This window comes from Pongo abelii, chromosome X (genome assembly GCF_028885655.2).
Source record: "Pongo abelii isolate AG06213 chromosome X, NHGRI_mPonAbe1-v2.0_pri, whole genome shotgun sequence".
Lineage (NCBI taxonomy): Eukaryota > Metazoa > Chordata > Mammalia > Primates > Hominidae > Pongo > Pongo abelii.
Window position 1 is genome coordinate 136,238,785 of NC_072008.2, and position 16,700 is coordinate 136,255,484.

The 16,700-nt window shown below is 39.4% G+C and overlaps 1 protein-coding gene across 3 annotated transcripts in view; it reads right to left on the bottom strand.

The window, feature by feature from the left end:
- Positions 1-15,628, bottom strand: part of ZNF280C (zinc finger protein 280C) — a 65,791-nt gene extending 50,163 nt beyond the window's left edge. For 2 of the 3 annotated variants that reach the window (XR_002913201.3, XM_024241137.3), the window contains exons 1-2: positions 15,461-15,620; positions 7,152-7,198 (exon numbers count right to left, since the gene is read on the bottom strand). Coding sequence is in view for 2 of the 3 variants with exons in the window: in XM_024241137.3 (XP_024096905.1) it covers positions 7,152-7,182 (31 nt within the window). In the remaining variant the exon portion in view is untranslated. Of the gene's footprint in view, positions 1-7,151; positions 7,199-15,460 lie in introns of all 3 variants that reach the window. The other variant, XM_024241138.3, reaches the window with a different exon arrangement.
- Positions 15,629-16,700: the final 1,072 nt, after the last annotated feature.

Genomic DNA, 16,700 nt, shown 5'->3' on the forward strand with positions numbered 1-16,700 from the left:
GAAGACAGGAAGTCAAACTATCTCTGTTTGCAGACAGCATGAGCCAATATCTAGAAAACCCCATAGTCTCAGCCCAAAAGTGCCTTAAGCTGATAAACAACTTCAGCAAAGTCTCAGGATACAAATCAACGTACAAAAATCACCGGCACTCCTATACACCAACAACAGTCAAGCCAAGTGCCAAATCAAGAACAAAAATCCCAGTCACAACAGCTACAAAAAGAATAAAATACCTAGGAATAGAGCTAACCAGGGAGGTTAAAGATCTCTTCAATGTGAATTACAAAACACTGCTGAAAGAAATCAGAGATGACACAAACACATGGAAAAACATTCTATGCTCATGAATTGGAAGAATCAATATCGTTAAAATGGCATACTGCCCAAAGCAATTTATAAATTCAATGATATGCCTATCAAACTACCAATGACATTCTTCACAGAACAAGAAAAAGCTATTTTCAAATTCATATGGAACCAAAAAAGGCCTGGATAGCCAAGGCAAACCTAAGCACAAAGAACAAAGATGAAGGCATCATGCTACCTGCCTTCAAATGGTACAGGGCTACAATAACCAAAACAACATGGTCCTGGTACAAAAACACATATATAAACCAATAGAACAGAATAGAGAGCCCAGAAATAAGGCCACACACCTACAACCATCTGACGTTCAACAAAGCTGACAAAAACACACAATGGGGAAAGGAATCCCTATTCAATAAATGCTGCCAGGATAACTGGCTAGCCATATGCAAGAGACTGAAACTGGACCCCTTCCTCACACCATACACAAAATTCAACTCAAGATGGATCAAAGACTTCAATGTAAAACCCAAAACTATAAAAACCCTGGAAGACAACCTAGGCAATACCATTCTGGACATAGGAATGGCCAAAGACTTCATGACAAAGACGCCAAAGGCAATTACAACAAAAGCCAAAATTGACAAATGGGCTCTAATTAAATGAAACTATAGACAGAGCAAAAGAAACTAGAGACAGAGTAAACAGACAACCTACAGACAGGAGAAAAATTTTGCAAATCATGCATCTGACAAAGGGCTGATATCCAGCATATATAAGGAACTTAAACAAATTTACAAGAAAAAAGCAAACAACCCCATTGAAAAGTTGGCAGTGGATGTGAACAGATGCTTATCAGAAGACATACATGCAGCCAACAAGCATATGAAAAAAAGCACATCACTGATCATTAGAGAAATGCAAATCAAAACCACACTAAAATATAATCGCTCACCTGTCAGAATGGCTATTCAAAAGTCAAAAAAATAACAGATGCTGGGGAGGTTGCAGAGAAAAAGAACATTTATACACTGTTGGTGGGAGTGTAAATTAGTTCAACCACTGTGGAAGACAGTGTGGTGATTCCTCAAAGAGCTAAAAACAGAACTACCATTAGACCCAGCAATTCTATTACTAGGTATATACCCAAAGGAATGTAAACTCTTCTATCATAAAGACACATGTATACATATGTTCACTGCAGCACTATTCACAGGAGCAAAGACATGGAATCGACCCAAATGCCCATCAATGGTAGACTGGATGAAGAAAATGTGGTACATATACACCATGGAGAACTTTGCAGCCATAAAAAAGAGCAAGGTCATGTCCTTTGCAGGAACATGGATGGAGATGGAGACCATTATCCTTAGCAAACTAATGCAGGAACAGAAAACCTAATACCACATGTTCTCACTTATAAGTGGGAGCTAAATGATGAGAACACATGGACATATAGAGGTGAACAACAGACGCTGAGGGCCTACTTGAGGGTGGAGGGTGGGAGGAGGGAGAGGATCAGGAAAAATAACTCATGCGTACTAGGCTTAATACCTGGAGTGATGAAATAACCTATACAACAAACCCCCAAGACATGACTGTACCCATAACAAACCTGCACATGTATCCCTGAACTTAAAATAAAAGTTAAAAAAAGAAGACACAGATAATACAGAGAGCAAGAGACAATAATAGGATATAATAAACATCTTTAGACAGATAAGACAACGATATTATATAAAGACAGCCAAAATTCAGTTAAAAAAAAAAAAGTCAAATGTCAAAGTTGAGTAAATGTGAAACCAAAAGACAAAAAACACATATATTAAACACAGAAAAAAAGATTGGTAGAAAAATCAATTTCAAAGGTATAAAATGCACCTAACAAAAGCTCCAGAAAAAAAAAAAAAAAGAGAAAAAGGAGAGGAGAAGTAATCAAAGGAAAATACAAGAAAAAATCCTAGTTCTCATGGATATAAATCTACAGAATGAAAGGGCCCACTAGCAGCCAGCACAATGATCAAGAATAAAAACTACACTAGCGGGACATATGAAATTTCAGAATATCGGAAATTGCCAGGTGGCTGAGTGTGGTGGCCCAGGCCTGTAATCCCAGCACTTTTGGAGGCCAAGGCTGGTGGATCACTTGAGGCCAGGAGTTCGAAACCAGCCTGGACAACATGGTGAGACCCTGTCCCTACTAAAAATACAAAGATTAGCTGGGCATGGTGGTGTGCACCTGTAATTCTAGCTGCTTGGGAGGCAGAGGCACAAGAATCGCCTCAACCCGGGAGCCGGTGGTTGCAGTGAGCCGAGATCGGGCCCTGCCACTGCAATCTAGCCTGGGTGATGGAGAGTCTCACTCAAACAAACAAACAAGAATAAAGAACAGCTTAGTCAGGCATGGTGGTGCACACTCCAGTCCTAGTTACTCAGAAAGCTGAGGTGGGAGAATCACCTGAGCCCCAGGAGTTGGGGGCTGCAGTGAGCCATGAAGGTGCCACTGCACTCCAATCTAGGCAACAGAGTAAGGGCTTATCTCCAAAAAAAAAAAAAAGAATAAGAATAAAGACCAGCAATATTATACAACATTTCCCTCTCATTCCCCCTTTCTTAGTAGGAATCCACCAAAACAAGACTTAAGGAGAATGACACAGGATGCAGAAAATCTGACATTCAGCACAATACAAAAACAAAAGAAAGTCCCAGGACAAGAGCTGTGCAGTAGGCCTACAGAAAAACAAGCCAGAGTAGTGCAGGAGAATACCACTCCCAGGAAGCTGCCAATCCCCCTAAATATTATTAAAATATTAAACATTAAATTCTTAGATTACCTGACAAGTTTCAGTGTAGGAAAAGTGAATTAAGAGGCCATGAGGCCGGGCGCGGTGGTGGTGCACGTCTGTATTCCCAGCTACACGGGAGGCGGAGGCATGAGAATTGCTGGAACCCGGGAGTGGGAGGTGCAGTGAGCCAAGACTGCGCCACTGCACTCCAGTCTGGGTGACTGGGAGACTTCATCTCAAGAAAAAAAGGCGACAAGGAAGTGGGGGGGCGCAGTAGCTCACGACCTTAATCCCAGCACTTTGGGAGGCTGAGGTGGGCAGATCACTTGAGGTCAGGAGTGTGAGACCAGTGTGGTCCATATGGCAAAATCCTGTCTCTACTGAAAACAAAAATACAAAAATTTGCAGTGCATGGTGGCGCACGCCTTTAATCCCAGCTAGGCGGGAGGCTGAGGCAGGAGAATTGCTGGAACCCGGGAGGTAGAGGTGCAGTGAGTTGAGATCACGCCACTGCACTCCAGCCTGGTTAACAGCGTGAGACTGTCTCAGAAAATAAAATAAAAGAAAGAGGGCCGGGTGCGGTGGCTCACACCTGTAATCCCAGCACTTTGGGAGGCTGAGGTGGGCAGATCACGAGGTCAGGAGATCGAGACCATCCTGGCTAACACGGTGAAACCCCGTCTCTACTAAAAACACAAAAAAATTAGCCAGGCATGGTAGCAGGTGCCTGTAGTCCCAGCTACTCGGGAGGCTGAGGCAGGAGAATGGTGTGAACCCGGGAAGTGGAGCTTGCAGTGAGCCGAGATCGCGCCACTGCACTCCAGCCTGGGCAAGAGCGAGACTCCGTCTCTCAAAAAAAAAAAAAAAAAAAAAAAAAGGCTCTGGAAGGGTGTGAGTGGCTATAGGTTTTAATAAACTTTGCTAACTTATAAAATGAAAATTTTAATTGAACAATACATAGAAAAAGAAAAGGAAATGTATCCATCATAATACATTAATACAGTATCATGCTCACCTGTGAACAGTATTATGGTCATCATAAAATCATCGAATATGATTTACTGAAAAATTCAGATATAACTATATTGAGAGATGCTTAAAGGAAGAAAAAACTTTAAGAAAACTAAAATCCTCATCTTCCTTGATAGAAAATCACTAGGTAATAGCAAACCTTGATGATTCAAGAGACAACTATATGTACATATGAGTTTTAAAAATTGAGAAACGTGGAAGTAATTATTAGAAAAACAGCTATACAACTGAAAGTACATGCTTTCAGTTTTTTAGCTTGAAAAAACAGGGAGTATATAGGTACCTGCATGCGCTCACACATACACACCTATTTCTACCTCTCTCTCTCCTTCACTCCCTCCCTTCAAGAGACTGAGCTTAAGTAACTTAAAGCCTTTTCAAGTTGTTTGACTTTAAAAAAAGATATGTGTATTGTTTAGGTTAAAAAATAGTGAAGGAGATGTAAACTAACGTAACAGCAATGGGGTCTGGGCACGGTGGCTCACGCCTTTAATCCCAGCACTTTGGTAGACTGAGATGAGGCCAGGAGTTTAAGACCAGCCTGGCCAACATGGTGAAACCTCGTCTCTACTAAAATTACAAAAATTAGCCAGGAGTGGTGGGGCACACCTGCAATCCCAGCTACTTGGGAGGCTGAGGCAGGAGAATCACTTGATCCTGAGTGGCAGAGGTTGCAGTGAGCAGAGATGGCACCACTGCTCTCCAGTCTGGGCCACAGTGCTAGACTCTGTCTCAAAAAAATAAAAAATAAATAATACAAATGGGAATGTATATAAGTGGTGGAGTGACATGTGGATTGTGGGGGACAACTTTAAGAATAAATAAAAACAAAATAAAACTTCTTCAGGGTTCTGGCTTAGACAATGATATCTTTGTTTTTCAGATGCAGTCATTCCTAACAGTAATTTTACTATATTAAAATAATGCCATTTCTACTTTTGACTCAAAATTAAGACGATCCTTTAGCATGGCCTTAACATGTAAAACTTGAAAACAATGATTTGAGGATAGGACACAAACAAAACCTCTTAACAAACTGGTTCCATTCTTTTAAAACATTTTGATTTCCTCTTCTATACAGATATGCCAGATATCATGGCTTGGCATAACATTGTTTGATGTTCAGTAGTCTGCCTACCAAACAAAGAAACCCCCAAAACAAAAAATCTTCACATTCTCCCAAATGTAACCGATATTATGAACTGACCTTTCTTTCCAAATACCTCAAAAAACATTACATAGAATGTTGTAAGTCAGACAATTAAAAGTATTAATTCATATTTCAGTATTTGTATATTCTGAATACTTGAAAATACCGCACTCATTGTGTCCCTTGAAGTCCTCATTCGTACTGCTTCTTCCACCTGGAATACCCTTTCTCCTTACCTTATACTGTCCACATCATTCGAGTATAGTGGAAAGAGCATGCACTTGACATCAAATTGAATAGTTCAAATCCTCATTGCACCATTTTTAATTATGTGACTCTGGAGAAATTACTTGAACCTATTTTCTCACCTCTAACATGAGCACAATATCTACCTAATAGAAGTGGTAACAGAGATTCAGGAAAAAGGCATATTAATAAGTATCTAACTTCAAGCAGATATCCCCCCAAATTGATTCCTTGCCCCTTTCCAACTCTTAGTTCAATTATAACTTCCTCAGCAAACCATTAGATTTTTCTTTAACCTCTTACTGCACTGACAGTCTATGCTATGCAATTCAAGATTTAATATATATGATCTCAAACTGCCTACTATTTCTTAGTGTGTCTTAATTATACATGTTCAACTCCAAAGTAAGCTCCTTGAGAGTGAAGAACATATTTTCTTTCTTTGTATTTCCTCCTACACACAGTAGTGTATTGGATATGTAGTAGGTACCTAACACATGATTATCTATGGGGTAAGAAACTAGGTAAAGCCAGGCAATGCCAGATTTAAAGAAACAAGGGAGATTCATATATACTGATGATTGAAAAAATAATTTACATTCATGTTGATACCATCGTGATATTATGGGAACAAATAAATAGGTCTTCCCCATTCTTTTAAACTGAGTACTGTCATTGTTAACTTCAAGATATACTACTGAGCAAAAATTTTTAAAAGGCACATAATAGCATATACAGTATGATCTTATTTAGAAATTATTTTTTGTCTATGCATAGAAAAAAGTTTGTGATTATGTATACTAAACCTACAACAGTAGTTATCTCTGGGGATGAGAAGGAAACATTTCATATCTATTACTGACATGTTCACTGTATTTTTTTTTAAACTAGGAATATGTATTACTTTAATAAATATTTGTTTTGGCCAGGCACAGTGGCTCACGCCTGTAATCCCAGCACTTTGGGAGACCGACGTGGGTGGATCACTTGAGGTCAGTTCGAGACCACTCTGGCCAACATGGTGAAACTTCATCTCTACTAAAAATACAAAAATTAGCCAGGCGTGGTGGCGGGTGCCTGTAATCCAAGCTACTTGGGAGGCTGGGGCATGAGAATTGCTTGAACCTGGGCAGCGGAGCTTGCTGTGAACTGAGATCATGCCACTGCACTTCAGCCTGGGTGACAGAATAAGAATCTGTCTTAAAAATAAATAAACAGGCCAGATGCAGTGGCTCACGCCTGTAATCCCAGCACTTTGGGAGGCTGAGGCGGGTGGATCACAAGGTCAGGAGATCGAGACCATCCTGGCTAACACAGTAAAACCCCGTCTCTACTAAAAATACAAAAAATTAGCTGGGCATGGTGGTGGGCGCCTGTAGTCCCAGCTACTCAGGAGGCTGAGGCAGGAGAATGGCGTGAACCCAGGAGGTGGAGCTTGCAGTGAGCCGAGATCATGCCACTGCACTCCAGCCTGGGCGACACAGTGAGACTCTGTCTCAAAAAAATAAAAATAAATAAATAATATTTGTTTTTAAGAAAATGTGCTCACTTCTGTCTCTAATCTTTTCTTTTGAAAGGTTTACAGTACAAAAACCATGCCTATTAGTATCAACTACAGTGGAAATACTTACTTTTTGGTTGAAAAGGTTTGTCGTCATCCATGAAGTTGCAAGGTCACCTAAGTACGAACACATGACATCAATCAATGTTATGAGTCACTTTAAGTAACACCAAGTATTGAAACATGAAACCTGAGATCCAAAATCTTTGGGTCTAATTTTGATCTCCAGCACACTCACCATATGACTCCAGACAAGACAGTAAGCTAGGTCTCAGTTTTCCACCCTCTAAAATAAAGATGTCTACTACTAGTGTGGATTTTGTTAAATTAAATGCACACAAATTTAGTCTTTTTCTCCTACAAAAGCCCACCTTTTGAGTTTGATATGTTTAATACACACAGGTAATTCATTTTCCATAATTGGTTCATTCCCAAATGAATACATTTAACATATAGTTAAATGTATTAAACATTTACTACTTGAAGAAATCGGAGTTATCAGATTATAAATAAACTTCGAAAGGGATCTTTATGCAAAAATGAGTAATTATCCTGTAATATGTTTTAGTAAATCTGAATTCTGAAATGCTAAGTGACATTAATCTTTAACTGATTCCTATTCTTCACATTTCAGAAATATTATTACTATAAGAAAACACATACATTTAGATATTTTTAGTTTTTTGAATCAACTCTGAACTGGAAAGTAACAAAAAAGTAACTGGATAAATTGCATAATAGAACAATTCATTATAAAGTAACTGTTCATTGCCTTTTGTGCTCAGGGTACTGTGCCAGGTTCTAGGGAAAATACAAAGATGAATAAGCCATAGTCCTTGCCTTCAGAAGTTTACAATCTGTCTACGGTTCTTGGGGCTTTTCAAAAAGCTGTTACATTAAACGTTATCAAAAAAAATTTGAACTGCTTTCTAAAACAGGAATTTGTATCCTGAGTTCTCGTGCACTGCACATACCATATATTCTACATACAGAATAAACACTTTTAAAATACTATTTGTTATAAAACAAAAAAGGCAAAAATCAGACATCAGAAATCGAAAGCAGGATATACAGAGCTAATTCAGTCTCCACATTTGTCTTTATCTTCCAACTGGCAAAAGCAAATTCCCTAATTCCAAATTATTTGGACGGAATTAGAGCAAAGGGGAAAATATTACTTTAACTCCAGAAGAACTTACTTGTATAAATGTTTGGATTTCTACTACAAGAGTCTCTAGTGAATTCTGTAATTCAGTAAATGTCCCTAGTTTTGAGGTTTGACTATTCAAATCTCTTTAAACTCAACTACTTGGATAGTTAGTGCTTGTTCCTAAATTAGAATTAAGGTAATACATATGTCACGCAGATAAATACATGACAATTCTTGCTCAACATTAAGGATCTATTGCTACCAAGAGCACAGAATTTTTTGAAGTCACAATTGCACAGCCTATGAGACTCATATAACACTTTTTTTAAAATTTTTATTTTCTAGAGACAAGGTCTCGCTATGTTGCCCAGGCTGGAGTGCCGTGGCTATTCACAAGCACGACTGATCATCGCATACCACAGCCTTGAACTCTTGGGCTCAAGTGATCCTCCCAAGTAACTGGGACTACAGGCGAACATCACTGTGCCTGGCTTAACACTTTAATTAAATGATCATATAAAATATTTATTGGCATAACCATCCTAAAATGATTGCTAAATGTACAAGTAGTCTATATAAACAAGTCATATTTACTGCCTATGGCTATACAGATAGCTTTTGAGGCCCAATGCAGCCACCAAAGTGTCTCAACTGGTACGCTCATAAACGCTCTAAAAAGTCAGAAATCTTTAGATGCCATTAGAGCCATAACTTCAGTCCAAAGCTGTGCTATCCAATGAGGTAACCACTAGCCACATGTGGCTACTTCAACTTAATTAAAAAATAAAAATCCAGCTCCTCACTCTAGCCATATTTCAAGTGCTCAAAAGCCACAAGTGGTTAGCGGCTACTGTAGTGGATGACGCAGCTATGGAATTCCTATGGGACAACACGTCAAAAGAATACTACCATACTTAGTTCCAGTTTTTAAAATAAACAAATACATACAACTTCATGGATTCCTTTGGGGAAGGATTGCAGCCTTCTAAAACTATCACAAAAACCCCTAAAGCCACCACATCAGAATTTTGGTGGCAAGGGAAGGAATTGTATGGGGGATTAAGTCAGCTGTCAGAGAAATGGAATATCCAGCAAAGATATGCAGTGGGCATCTTAGAGCTCCTATAATAGCAACTCCAGAGGATCTCTAGGTTCTGCAACTCAGAGTTGGCATCAAAATAGGCACAACAGAAAAGAACACTCCATATTTCAGCTACTGATTCAGACGGAGATACTATACCCACGTTTAATACACTGTTCTTCTGGAGGAAAAAAATGAATTCTGAGTAACTGACTCAGGAAACACCTACTGAACACAACCCATTCATTTTTTTGAAGACTGCCTGTATAAATAATTATAATTCCTATTTAGTTATTTTTTGGTTTCAGCTTTTACGTATCTAAAATTCAACTATGTTTTACGAGAATTTATTCTACAAAAAGTTAAAAATAGATTAACATAGTTAAAATGGTAAATAGTATATGTATTTTGCCAAAATAAAAAAACATTTTAATAGTTAATGGATGTCACTTTACACCCACTAGGATGGCTAGAATTAAAAGACAGATAATCACAAGTGTTGACAAGGATGTAGAGAAACTGGAACCCTCATACACTGCTGGTGGGAATGTGAAATGGTACAGCCACTGTGGAAAACACTTTGGCAGTTCCTCACAAAGTTAAACAGAGTTATCACATGACCTAGCAATTACACTCCTAGAGACAGACAACTGAAAACATATGTCCACACAAAAATTTGCACACAAATGTTCACAGTGGCATTATTCACAATAGCTAAAAAGTGGAAACAACTCAAATACCCATTAACTCAGGAATGGACAAACAAAATGTGATATATCCATACAATTGAACACTATTTGGTAATAAAAAGGAATGAAGCACTGATACATGTTACAATACGAATGGGCCTTGAGAACATTATACTAAGTGGAGGAAGACAGTCAAAAAGACCACATATTGTATGATTTCATTCATACCAAATGTCTAGAAATGGCAAATCCATAGACAGAAAGAGTAGTGGCTGCATATGGTTGGGAGGGTTGGTGGGAAATGGGGAGTGACTGTTAATGGGTACAGGGTTTCTTACCGGCGTGATGAAAATGTTCTAAAATTAACTGTGGTGCTAGCTGCACAACTGTGAATATACTAAAACCACTGAATTGCACACTTCAAATGAGTAAATTGTATGCTATATGAATTGTATCTCAATAACGCTATTAAGAAAATAATAAGGCCAGGTGCAGTGGCTTACGCCTGTAATCCCAGCACTCTGGGAGGCAGAGACAGGTGGACTGCAAAGTCAGGAGTTCGAGACCAGCCTGACCAACATGGTGAAACCCCGTCTCTACTAAAAATATAAAAATTAGCTGGGCGTGGTGGCGTGTGCTTGTAATCTCAGCTTCAGGAGGCTGAGGCAGGAGAATAGCTTGAACCCGGGAGGTGGAGGCTGCAGTGAGCCGAGATCGCACCACTGCACTCCAGCCTGGGAAACAGAGTGAGACACCATCCCAAAAAAAAAAAAAAAAAAAAAGAAAGAAAATAATCAGCTGGTAGGATTTAAGCTTGGGAGTGATGTGGAGAAAAAGTACCAAAGAAAGAACCTAACAAAGATAGTAAAGCTGTAAGATTCTGGAGTAGAGAAAGGGAGAGTAGGTAAACATTCAAGTCCTGATGATACCATTTAAATACCTGAAGCTAACCATGCCTGAAGCAAATTATCCACAACAGCTTTTCAGTTAAGAGAGAAAATAATTATTCATTTTTTGTTTAATCTACTTTGAGCTAGGTTTCTGGCAACTGTGTTTAAAACTACTAATAAACTCATCAATTGGATTACCCCATTTTTCAAACCAGGATCAACAGACCTCTCAGGAAAACAGATGCATTCCAGGTTGTGCAAGAGAGCTCTATAACAATATAATTCTCTGTTTTGCTATCTAACTTTTGCTATCTAAAAAAATTAACATAAGCCTGCTCTGGGGATTCCCTGGGTGACCACCTTATATACCTAAATGACGCATTTGCACTAAATGAAGGGCAATGACAATATGGTCAGCTATAGAAATGGAGGTACTGAAAGGGTTCAAATAAAAAACCTTGCTATTATTTATATATAAGTAGGGAATATATTACACATATAGTATATATAAGTAGGTATGAAAAACTCAATAGAAGTAGGCAGTGACTCAGCAAAATACTCATTCAATATATGAAAGCTGATTCAAATGGCAATGGTTTTGTAGTTTCACTTGACTGCTTTATGGTTCTGTAAGAACTCTGAGAATGTTTCAAACATTTTAAGTTCAGGGGTGTCTGTGAAATGTTTTTCTTATAACAAGAATTGGTATAGTACTCAAATCCAAGAAAACTGGATTATATCTTGGTTCCTTAGACAATTTCACCGGCATCTCAATGATTCAAACTTTCAAAGTAGGTTTTGGGAACAAATTACATACAATTCAGAAAGAAAATAGAGGCTCTTCATATTTTCTTTGTCCAAGCTTTTATACTATGCAAATTATCTTTTTTTCTGAAAGCCTGAACACATGAAGTCCAGGTACATTTTGAGAAGACATTTAGTAACTTTATTATTTTATCCTAATTTATTCGTTTTCAACTTTTGTCTCTGTTAATTTTCATACTTCATCTATTTGTAGAAAATAGCTGGTTTACACTAAGATTTAAAACTCACTAGCATAATACTTTGCAAAGTTTGCCTATATTTTAAAACATTTTATGTCAGCTTTGGGATAGGGCACTATAATAAAATATACTTCTACAAAGAAGTTTTACATTATACTCAGGGTGTAGACTTTATAGGCATACACTTTTATTATAATTCATATGTAAAAGGTATAATATGGGGAAAAGACTAATGTACAATTACTGGCCTTTCGAAGCCAATCTGTATAGTGAATATTTTATGTAAGTTTCATAAGATATTCTATAATCACTAATTCCTAAAGTAACCTCAAGAAGTATGTATTATTAATCAATTTGCTTTTTATAGGAGTAAAACTTATCCACCAGGGAAAATGTAAGTAAGTGCATTGATGGGAACACTGGACATAGGGGCTGAAAACCTGAGTGGGAATTTCTGGTCTACCACTTCCTGGCTGCCAAATCTGTAAGTATAATCAACCTCTGTAAGCCTTAGTTTTTCTATCTGTAAAACGAAAACAGTAATATCTTCCTTGCAGCACTACTGTGAACACTAAATAAAGCACGTGAAATATTCCTGAACAGTACTTTGCACTATTTTTCTCAACTTCTCCTTCCTTACCTGAAGTCATACCATAAGCTGATGAATACAAGCACTTAAACAAATCTAGTTCACATGAAGAGCTCAATTAAAATGATATCATAAATAAACTGCATCACATCAGTAGTTCTCAAACTCTTTTATCCCAGGATTTCTTTTCACTTAAAACTTAATGAGAACCCCAATGAGCTTTATGTTTATATGGACAATATGTGTTGATATTTCCCATATTAGAAATTGAAACTGAGAGAGATTTCAAATGTTTTTATTTAAAATATTTATAAGCCCATTACAAGTTAATAAAAATACTTTTAATGAGAATAACTTTTAAAAAACAAATCTAATGAGAAAAGTAATATTGATTTACATTTTTGCAAATGTCTTTAATATTTATCTTAATAAAAAGCAGCTGGATTCTCTTAGTCTCTGGGGAAAAATAATGTATGATCTCACATGTGGAATCTAAACAACTTTATCTCATAGAAACAGAGAGTAGAAAGATGGTTACCAGAGACTTGGGAGTTCAGGGGTGGGACAGATGGGGAAAAGATGTTGATCCAAGAGTAGAAAGTTTAATTAGACTGGAGGAATAAGTTTTAGTTATCTGTTGCACTACAAGGTGACCACAGCTAATACTAATAATGTATTGTATATTTCAAAATTGCTAAAATAATTTCTAACATTCTCATAACAAAATGATAAATTGGTAAGGTGATGGCTATGTTAGCCTCTTTCAATAATGTATACATATCAAAACATCACATTGTACCCCATAAATACGCACAATTATCAATTGCCAATAAAAAGTTAAAAAGGAAACAAAAAAGTGAAAAAAAAATACTCCTTAAAAGAAAACTACTTTGCAGCAAATGAATAAAGTCTAGATGAATACTTTCAGGGGTCATTTCTACAGTTCATTACTAGTGATGTTTCTCTGAATGTGCAGAGCACCGGGAAAAAAAGTCTAGACATACATATTTGATTCAAATTACTGAGGAAGGCTGGGCATGGAGGCTTACTCCTGTAATCCCAGCACTTTGGGAGGCCGAGGTGGGTGGATCACGAGGTCAGGCGTTGCAGACCAGCCTGGCCAACATAGTGAAACCCCATCTCTACTAAAAATACAAAAAATTAGCTGGGCGTGGTGGCGGGTGCCTGTAGTCCCAGCTACTCAGGAGGTTGAGGTAGGAGAATTGGTTGAATCCGGGAGGCAGAGGTTGCAGTGAGCTGAGATCGCGCCACTGCACTCCAGCCCGGGAGACAGTGCGGGACTCCGTCTCAAAAAAAAAAAAAAAAAAAAATTACTGAGGAAATAAAATCTTTTTGAATCACTACTTAAGACAAACTCACTGAAAACCAAGTAGCTGAGATTTGGAGTCATTCAACCTAAGAACTTTTTCAATAGGATATTCTTCAACTCTTCAACATGCTTAGAAATAATATTAAAGTATGAAAAAGTCGGAAAAAAATGAAGCCTTAAAAATAAAAATACAAAGGAAAAAGGAATTGAATAATACTTCTTAAAATTTTTAAGTGAGCCTCCTTGCTTATTCTCCGTGACCACCTCACTCTCACAAAAAGTGAGACATAATATATAGCAAACTGAACATTGGATGAGGGTCAGAAAACCTAGGTTTAAGAATTGGTTCCATCACTTCCTAGGCACATGACCTCGGTAAAGTTCTGTCCTTGAGGCTGTTTCCTCATCTTCAAACAGTTCTATCAACACCTTACAGCCCATTTCAAAAGGGGTGCTACCAATGAAATATACAAATGCAAGATACGATTATAATGGAATTTGTACTGCTGTAGAAACATCAAAGGTACAAAGCCCTAATTTTACAAGCAAATCAGTGCCTTTGTAGGCTCAGTGAAGTTTCTGCGTAAGGAGATTAAGTTTGCACAGTAACCCCCAAACCAGGATACCTCACAAATACTAAGAGGAGACTTTTGCAGTTTAAAATTCTACTTCTAGGTTTCAATTTTATGTTTAGGGGCACTAAAAGACATTACAACTCATAGTGCAAACCTGGAAACAACAGTAAAAAAACACTTAAGGTCGCAGATTTAAAAAACTCCACAAAACTAACAAATCTTTCCAAACAAAGAGAATCCCCTGGATGAAGGTCTCCCGTGCTTGCAGAAGCTGGTTCACTTGACAATTTTCTCTCGAATTTCTCTTTAAAAAAGCATTAAAATCTGAGAGAAGTTGAGAGGAACTCCCTCCATCTCTAGAGCATGAGTATACCTCAGCATAATTTTTTCCATCTCTAAGTAAAACCTGCAAACCTCCTAGTTAGAATATAGTGTATTTAACTCCACGTTTCTTCTCAGGGCTCTTATCCTCTGGACAATAACGGCATAGAGCACGATTTCTGTGACAGAGAAGGGAAGTCCCTTTGGCCAGAACAAGGTTGTGGGCATGGAATGACCGGTCCTGTGTGGGGGGAACCTGGGCAGAAAGAAGGGGTCACAGGATCCTCTGATGCCTGGACGTTCGGAATCCCCTCAAGTCTCTTTTCGTTTGACTGAAGAGACTTGAGGGTGGGCGGGTCTCCGTCAAACATCAGTATCAACCGTACAAAAGACGAAAGGGAGTTGCCTCCAGAATGAAAAGCCCAAACCGGGTTGGAAACAGAACGACAGGACTCAGGAGGTGAGAAGGCTGCCGCAGCTGCCGCGGCCCGCGAAACCACTGTCCGCCGCGGGCCGCCAGGCTCTACCTCCAGAAAACCCTCCCCCTTCAGGGCCCGGCGCAAGATGGTGGCCCACCAGCTACCACGCCGCCAAGCCTGTCCCCTCCCCCGCACCCCTGTCGATCCGCACCGGCATAGAGACCCTCAGCCAGCCGCCCTCAGAACCGCCCTCTGGGGAAGGCTGCCTCGGCCGCGCGGGAGAGCTGCTGCCTGCTTCCGCGCGGCACAGGCGGGGGCGGGGGCCGCTTACCGAGAGCAGAGCAGATCGGTCTGACTGGGGTTCGGATAAGGAGGAGGAGAAAGAGGAGGAGGAAAGGGAGGAGCGCGAAAACCTCGGGCAACAGCCTCAGCAACAGCGACTCCCCCGGAGACTTCCAGCGCGGAACCGGCGCCTCAGCCTCGGGCAGGAGTATATAACTGCGCGCGCTGCCTCATGGGTAGACGCCGACTCCACCCCCTGAACATCCGGGGCCTTTTAACCGCCCACTGACGGACGGCTGGTACTTACATGTGCACATGTGCAGCTACTTTACTTACCGTCGAAGGCAGCGGAGGAAGTGTAATTGACTAGCGTGCAAGCAGCTTTTCTAAGCAAACGCTCGATTTAACCTGGAGTTGTCATCCCAAAAAATACATTGTACCTGACTACAGAGAAACATGAATTCCGGGTCTTCCTTGTGTGTGAGGGCTAAAGACACGAGTTAAAAAAAAAAAAAAAATATATATATATATATATATAGTTTTCTGGAAATACTGTACTTGAAATACGTCTCAAAATACTAGTTATTTTTACCTTTTGTTTTAAACATGGTTTTGCTTGTCTCTCTGTTACTTCTAATTGCCATATGGATGCCAATAGTAGTTAACAAAAGATGCTAAGGAAAAGTACATTTACGGCTGGCCACGGTGGCTCACACCTGTAATTCCAGCACTTTGGGAGGTTGAGGTGGGTGGATCACCTGGGGTGAGGAGTTTGAGACCACTTCTCTTTCCTCCTCGCCTTTCTCCTCCTCCTTCTCTGAACTCCAGTCAGGCCCAGTCAGCCTGACCAACATAGTGAAACCCCATCTTTACTAAAAATACAAAATTAGCTGGGTGTGGTGGCGCATGCCTGTAATCCCAGCTACTTGGGAGGCTGAGGCAGGAGAATCACTGGAACTTGTAAATACATTTACAAGAAAAACACTTGCCAAAATACTGCTTACAGAAACATTTTCTAGACATTGTGCTTTGAACTGTAAAAGTTTCTTCTCCCAACTTTCTCCGCAAGGTTTATAGCAGTACTGGTTCATCTCTCTTTTTCTTTTCTGAGACGGAGTTTCGCTCTTGTTGCCCAGGCGGGAGTCCAATGGCACGATCTCAGCTCACCGCAACCTCCGCTTCCCGGGTTCAAGTGATTCTCCTGCCTCAGCCTCCCGAGTAGCTGGGATTACAGGCATGCGCCACCACACCCAGCTAATTTTGTATTTTTAGTAGAGACGGGGTTTCTC